This window comes from Chelonoidis abingdonii, chromosome 8 (genome assembly GCF_003597395.2).
Source record: "Chelonoidis abingdonii isolate Lonesome George chromosome 8, CheloAbing_2.0, whole genome shotgun sequence".
Classification (NCBI taxonomy): Eukaryota; Metazoa; Chordata; order Testudines; family Testudinidae; genus Chelonoidis; species Chelonoidis abingdonii.
In genome coordinates this window covers 103,959,269-103,966,857 of record NC_133776.1, presented here as the reverse complement: position 1 = coordinate 103,966,857, position 7,589 = coordinate 103,959,269, and the positions used below count along the sequence as shown (strand labels likewise).

At 44.6% G+C, this 7,589-nt stretch overlaps 1 protein-coding gene across 1 annotated transcript; it reads left to right on the top strand.

Moving 5' to 3' along the window:
- The first annotated feature begins 327 nt into the window (after positions 1 to 327).
- On the top strand, positions 328 to 6,885 carry AGTR2 (angiotensin II receptor type 2). The gene is made up of 4 exons (XM_075068427.1): positions 328 to 339; positions 1,773 to 1,828; positions 1,970 to 2,102; positions 5,186 to 6,885. Exons 1-4 carry the CDS (start codon positions 328 to 330, stop codon positions 6,386 to 6,388), a joined length of 1,404 nt encoding a protein of 467 aa, XP_074924528.1. The 3' UTR covers positions 6,389 to 6,885.
- Positions 6,886 to 7,589: the final 704 nt, after the last annotated feature.

Below are 7,589 nucleotides of genomic sequence, written 5' to 3'. Positions count from 1 at the left end.
ATGGCAGCAGTCGAAGTCTTCTGTATTTGTTCCATGCTGGAGCAAAACCAGAATGTTTCAACCCTCTTCCCCAGGCTAGACTTGTGTCAATGTCCATTTTCAGATGAATAATGGAGCTGGTGACTTGGGAAGGGGGAGTCGCTGTGTCCATCCTGCTGGTCAGAGCACTCCCCAGGCATGTGGAAGACCAGGTTCAAGTCCCTGATTTGGAGTGAGCTGGCTCTGAATTAGGCGGAGCAGGGACTCGACCCTGGCTCTTCCAGTCCCAGCCAGTGCCCTAGCCAGGCGATAGAGTGTGAGAGACTCTCTCTCCCCTTTCTGATGAAAATGTCATCAAAAGTGATACGTCTCCACACCCGGTTAGGCTGTGAGGGAACAGCAGAGGGCCCTTCCCACCAGCTTGTTTGGTGATCTGGTGCTAGCAAGAGAGGCTGATCCAGCAGGCAGGGCACTAAAACCAGGCTGTGTGTGGGCTGGAGCCAGGTCTGGCTATGCCTCAGGGCCTGGCCGTGCAGTGGGATGGGACGGGAGCGCTGCCCTGCCTGCCGGGTGACCACAGTAAGGGCCGCGAGGTGTGGGATCACATACGCACATAGAGAAGGGGCTAGCTCCCCGAGAACAATCCCAACTCTCAATAACCCCAAAGTCACCAGAACGGGGGCAGCTCCCTGCAGCAGCCCCCCGAACGCCAGCTTCTCTGGGGTGGTATTTGATTATTACTGCTGCTGGGCTGAGTCTGTCCAGGTCATGGCAGATAGTGGGTGGGATCTGCAGGGCAGCCTGGACCTTCTGCCCCCCAGTTGCAAAGGCTGTAGTGGGCTGCTGGCACTGGGGCTCCTAGGCATGTCTGAGGGAGCTGGTGCTCCAGAACCAGTGGTCTATGCGGAGCTGCAAGAGGCACATACAGCTGGTGGGGGGGGGGGGGCTGTGTTGTGCAGGCCATCAAAGATGATGGAGTCTACAGCGGGTGCATCTATAACCAGTTGAGATGTTTAAGAGCTTTCTGCCCTCTGGGCATTTTTAAAGGCAGTGTCCAGCACTGGGCCTGGTGCACTGTCTGCATGGCAAGTGTCCCTTCTCGTTGGGAGGAGTGGTCACATGGCCCCAGCAGAGATGTTTGGGGTGGCAGAGGAAGGCTGACTTCTAACAACAGGACAAAATGTTTACAGCGCTTGTGAATGTTTAGCTTGCACCCATCCTCTTGCACGAGCATCTTCAGCTAAATAACGTACAAGTAAAAGAAGCACAAAATGGGAATGATGGAGAAGCATGTTCATGTACACAATTTGCTGTGAGTTGTACCTGGGTTTGAACATGCAGGCTTACAGCTCTGCCGTGCTTTTAAACAATGGACTTGTTCTCGCTTTACCTTGAAGCATGATTCTTCTCACTGCTCTGGGATTTGCTCTGCTGCAAACTTAGACTCTTGTGCATCATCTCGCAAGCAATGTACCTGGTTTAAGACACCTGGGTAATCTATGTCCATACTGTGTATCAGAAGGCAGCAGCCCTCTGAGCTTTTCCTTCACTTACAAATTAAATATTTTCCCACTGTGAGCTTGCCTCGGTTTGCCCTCCTGCTTCCCACATTCTTCTGCACATTTTACTCCCTTTGTTGGCTTTGTGCTTATTAAAGAAACAACAAGAAACATCTACTGCTCTCTGGAATTTGTTGTCAAAGACTGAGAATCCTTTAAAGAAAGTGGGATTTCCCCCTCAAAACCATTAACTACAGAGTGTGTTTGTGTGTGTGTGTACCTCCCTAGTATAAGGCACCCACTATCTATGTTAGCAAAACAGCTCAATATGTTTGTGCAAATTTCATTTTGTTCTTGTTTCTCTCCTCTTCATGTACTCACATGATCTTGAATGAGGGATTCTCAATCAGTTTTTGCTGCCAAAAAAAAAAAAAAAAATCAACAAACTGGCAAGCATTCATATTTCAGTCCTGGAGTTATGTAGGTTAAAGTCTCCTGGTGGAGACCACAGAATGTATCAGAGAGAAAGCAGAGAGCTGGAGATATTGCCTGCTAGAAGGAAAGTGGAATAAGGGACCATGTTATTCTATATCCATCTCCAGCTTGAATTCGGACACTTTTAAGGTAAGTGGAAGTCACTTCTTCTTTATCTACTGTTAAAATGTTGTTAAAAATATATTGCTTTACCTACCATGAGGCAATGTGTCATGCTGCTTTCAAGTGGAAGCATAGCAAATACAAGTACAATACTTTACAAAAAATAAAATAAAATGAAAATAAAAAATCTGAAATGAATCATTTAAGTGCAGACAGCTGAGCACATAGAAACAGCTGGTGCTAGTTCATGATAATTTATCTAAAAGTAAACATAAAACAGTCCTATTGAGAGTAAATCAAACAGATAAGACTTCATGGCTCTATTTCCAATACTTCAAAAGGTGAGAAAAAGGAGATCTATACAATTAAAAACCAATCCCTCACCATGGTGGAGGAACTGTTTAATTAACAGTAAACTGAGTTTAAGATCCGGTGTGTGTGACTTTACGTGAAGAAGCACTAATGTATTAGGATACATCCATCTGCTGCCAATTTAATTCTTATTACATTATGAGAACCGTGTATTTAAAAGTTCATTTTACCAGATTTTTCTAGGCAATGTATTATTTACTGTAGTATTAAAATATTTTGTGCAAACCATACATGATCATGCATGAGAAGAATTGCCTAAAGTTGTTAAAATGATAGAAAATATTGAGATTTTTTGAGGCTGTCATTCACCCTTCATTAAATAAAACAGCATTGTTCGATCTCAGTGGACTAGATCCTGCAGTCCTTACACAGTCAAAAGTCCCTGTGTCTTACCGAGACCTTGGCTAGGTCTGAAACGGCTGCATTTATACCGTGCAAGCATTTTTAGTAGCATAAATATAAATGGTTCCATGAGTATTTAAACAAGCAGCAAGTGTTGTTTTATCTTACATAATGACACACATTGGAATGTCAAAATGACATCCTTTTTATTCATTAAACTCTTACATAAGAACATAAGAAAGGCCGTATTGGATCGGACCAAAAATCCATCTAACCCAGTTAGTTAACAGACTGTTTCTGTACGATACTCCTAGCATTAAACAGAAAATCATTGGTCACTAAAGCTTTGGGGCTGCAGTCAGAGGTGTTTCCACAGCAGTATAACAGCAGCAACAGTAGTTGCCTGTTGCTCCCTAACTGGATTAATTGTATTGTACAGAGTAGAGATGTGGACACTAATTTCCCAAACCCGTCTTGTGATTGGCCGGCTGGGCCTTTGTGATAAGGGGTCAGACCAGAGGTCCATCTAGCCCTATCTTCCAACAGCGGCCAATGCCAGGTGCCCCAGAGGGAATGAACAGAACAGGTAACCACCAAGTGATCCATCCAGGGGCAGCTCCAGGCACCAGCACGCCAAGCGCATGCTTGGGGCGGCATGCCACGGGGGATGCTCTGCCGGTCCCCGCGAGGGTGGAAGGCAGGTTGCCTTCGGCGGCATGTCTGCGGAGGGTCCGCTGGTCCCGCAGCTTCAGCAGACCTCCCGCAGGCATCCCGCCGAATCCGCAGGACCGGGGCTCTCCTGCAGGCAAGCCACCGAAGGCAGCCTGCTTGCCATGCTTGGGGTGGCAAAATACCTAGAGCCGCCCCTGGATCCATCCCCTGTTGTTCCTTCCCAGATTCTGGCAAACAGTTTCTAGGGACACCATCCCTACCCATCCTGGCTAATAGCCATCGATGGACCCATCCTTCATAAATGTATCTAGTTTTTTTGAACCCTGTTATACACAACATCTTTTGGCCTTCACAACATCCTTTGGCAAGGAATTCCACAGCTTGACTGTGTGTTGTGTGAAAAAAATACTTCCTTTTGTTTGTTTTAAACCTGCTGCCTATTAATTTCATTTGGTGACCCCTAGTTCTTCTGTTATGAGGAGTAAATAACACTTCCTTACTTACTTTCTCCACACCAGTCATGATTTTATAGACCTGAATCATATCCCCCTCTTAGTTGTCTCTTTTCCAAGCTGAAAAGTCCCAGTCTTATAAATCTCTCCTCATACTGAAGCCGTTCCCTACCCCAAGCATTTTTGTTGCCCTTTTCTGAACCTTTTCCAATTCCAGTATACAATGTGACTAATGCGCTGCTTGTTGTGCCCATGTAATGAACGCTGAATTGAAATTTCAGATGAAGCAAGTCCCCAAAAGATGTGTGACTGAGCTCTGTCTTTTAGTCCTGTATTCGTGGCTATGTGTTGTAGCTGCTCCTGCGTTGTATTACTGAACTGAAGGCCAGTCCTGCTCCCACTACACTCCAATGACTAACCTTCCACTGACTTCATTGGGAGCAGGATCAGGCCCTTGCTCCCTGACATGTTTTTCTCTCTCAGTGAATACACAGCACTGGGATGGATACAGGAGACCTGGGTTCTATTCCCTGATTTGCACTAGTCATTGTGTGACATTTGGAAGCTTTGTAACCTTCTCCATGCCTTAATGGCCCACTCCATGAAATGGAGCTTTGCCTCGCTTGTTGGGTGGTTGGGGGGTGAGATGAATGTCTGTAAAGCACTGTGAGCTCTTTGCATGGACGTGCAAAGAATGTCAGCTGTGAGAAAGATGGGAAACAGCATGAGCACATGGAGAAGAGAATCAGGAGAAACCCAGCCTGGGACTTGTCCTGAAAACAATGGACTTTCCCTTCTGCTGCTCACAGCAAGAACCTCCTCAGAATCTCAGAAAAAACCCAGACTCTCATCCCTTTGCTAGGCCTAATTAGGACGTGCCATTACCTCTTTGGTGCTAATTGTACTCTGTCATTGGGATAGAAGTTCTGAGAATAGCAAAGTGTCAGAGGGACAGCTGTGTTAGTCTGGATCTGTAAAAGCAGCAAAGAGTCCTGTGGCACCTTATAGACTAGGTAGAACAGGGCCTCATCCTCCCTGATTGAACTAACCTTGTTATCTCTAGCTTGCTTGCATATATATATATATATATATATATACACCTGCCCCTGGAAATTTCCACTACATGCATCCGACGAAGTGGGTATTCACCCACAAAAGCTCATGCCCCAAAACATCTGTTAGTCTATAAGGTGCCACAGAATTCTTTGCTGAGAATAGCAAAGGTGATTTTGTAGGCTACGTTTGACTCTCACACTTGTTTTATATCTGCAGGTGAACAATGTGATGATAAAGGTGTCTCTAGCACGAGAATTTCCAGCAGTGAATATCTCCTCCCCAATACCCAAGATGTATAGTAATTACTCCAGGCTCAACACTACAGAAGAAACTCTTCAAGATGTACATTCTTCAGCTACAAACGTATCGACTGAGCAGATGTCTCCCTCTCCCTGTCCACTTCTATACTCAGATTATCAATTTACACTGATTCCGGTGCTCTACTGCTTTATCTTTGTCCTTGGGCTTGTTGGCAACAGTGTGGTGGTCGTGGTACTCTGCCGCCATCACGACCCGAAAACCATTGCTAATATTTACATTTTCAATCTGGCCATGGCCGATTTGTTGTGCCTAGCCACACTTCCCCTTTGGGCAGCCTATTATGCCTACGGATACAACTGGCTTTTTGGATCTGTGATGTGCAAAATTTCAAGTTCCGTTCTGTCTCTGAGCATGTTTGCAAGTATATTTTTCATCACCTGCATGAGCATGGACCGGTACCGGGCTATTGTCTATCCTATTCGATCTCAAAAGAGAACACTGCAACAAGCTTCACTGATAGCATTACTTGTCTGGGGCCTCGCTTGTTTGCCTTCCCTGCCAACGTTTTATTTCCGTGACACGTCCTTCATTGAAAGCTTGGGGGTGAATGCTTGCATTATGGCTTTTCCCTACAAGAAGTATGCAAAGTGGTCTGCTGGAACAGCCTTAATGAAAAACACTCTTGGCTTTTTGATTCCTTTAATTGTCATAGCCACATGCTACGTGTGGATCTGGATGCACTTAATGAAAGCACGGGAATTTAGGAAAAACAAACAAAAAAGAGACAAAGTCTTGAAACTGGTGGCTACAGTTGTTGTGGCTTTCTTCATCTGCTGGCTTCCATTCCACATTTTAACCTTTTTGGATGCCCTGGCTCAGATGAACATCATTGATAACTGTGACATTATAACAGTCATCGACACTATTTTGCCTTTTGGAATCTGCATGGGACTTGCAAACAGTTGTATCAACCCTTTGTTGTACTGTTTCATTGGACACCAGTTCCAGGAGAAGCTCCAACATCTGTTTAAGCTGCGAGTCTATCAGTTTAACAGCACCAGACAAAACTCTTCTTCAGGAAAAGGGAGTTACCTTAAAGATGCCGAGGCCCCTGAGGGCTGTGACAAAGAGAGACTGAACTATAAACCAACGCTGTAGGTAGCAAACAGGGTTTCTTTGGGGCATTTGGATGCTATTAATGCCAAAACACTGTCCTCCTTTTTTCTTCCATTTTCCAGGTACAAAATGTTCAAAGGAGAATTTATTTTATGTACCTGTTCATCTACTTTACCTGCCTTTTGGCAAAGAGCAATGATTGTAGAATTTTTACATAAGGTGTAATATACGTAAAATAAACCTGTACACGACATTTTAAAATGATAAGATTGTATGTAGCTGGGGGCACGTGAATGCAGTTTAATACTACGTAGGAAAGGATGACCAAAAATACTGCTACGAAAAGACTGTGCAATATAGAAAAATGTGACTATTACACCCCCTCATTAAAATGTCTTCCTGAAAGAGTTTGTCATGATAAAAAGCTGTCAATCATGTTATAAAATGAGTAAATTACAGATATTACTGTACCTGTTTGCAAGAAAAGATTTTGTTCGGTATTTCATTTAGTGAAAGTATTTGATTAAGAGATGAGATTATTTATGCGTTCTGAAAGAACCCTCCCCCACACGTTTTGAAAACACTGGACATATTTCCTGTTTGTTTGGTTCTGGAACCATTGCAGCAAATTGTAATTGGATCAAAACCAAAACCTTTCAAACACTGTTCCCAAGCCAGAACTGCTGAAATATCTAGTTTTGGAGGGGAACCTTTTGATTCAGGAAAGCTTTTTGGGAGGAGAAAGAGACACATACCTGCTCTACAGCCTGGTGGTTGGGGTCGCAGGCTGGGATGTGGGAGACGAAAGTTCCTGATCTTCCTAACTGAGAGCAGAGTTTTCCATCTCAGGTCACTCAGAATCAGGCAGAGCAGCAAGTGGGACTCCCAGACCATCGCCCTAGGCATTAGTCTATGAGTCTGACCCATCACAGAACAGATACAGCTATAGGAAACATTTTGGGTTAGCCAAGATTTCATGTTCTCAGAAATGTTCTGATCTGCTCTAGGAATGAGCGGGGCCCTGGTTGATTCTGGCAGTTAATTGCTCCGCAATTTCTGAAACTCAGAGTGGAGCTATAGCCACACAAATAATCATATTCAGATAATTGCCTGGTATTTAAAGGGACAGGGTCATGGAACGGATACTGTCAGCCCTTGCAAGGTCAGTAGTTCGGGGCAATATTTGGCACCTTTCTCATTCTGAGCAGAGAGGCCAAGCCCTGAATGAATCCGCAATTACACA

Bases quoted from the DNA above. Each gene is read 5' to 3' on its own strand.
- AGTR2 (XM_075068427.1), top strand. The intron at 1,829-1,969 runs GTTCTTGTTTCT...TGTAGGTTAAAG, and splicing joins GTTTGTGCAAATTTCATTTT to TCTCCTGGTGGAGACCACAG. The intron at 2,103-5,185 runs GTAAGTGGAAGT...TTATATCTGCAG, and splicing joins TGAATTCGGACACTTTTAAG to GTGAACAATGTGATGATAAA.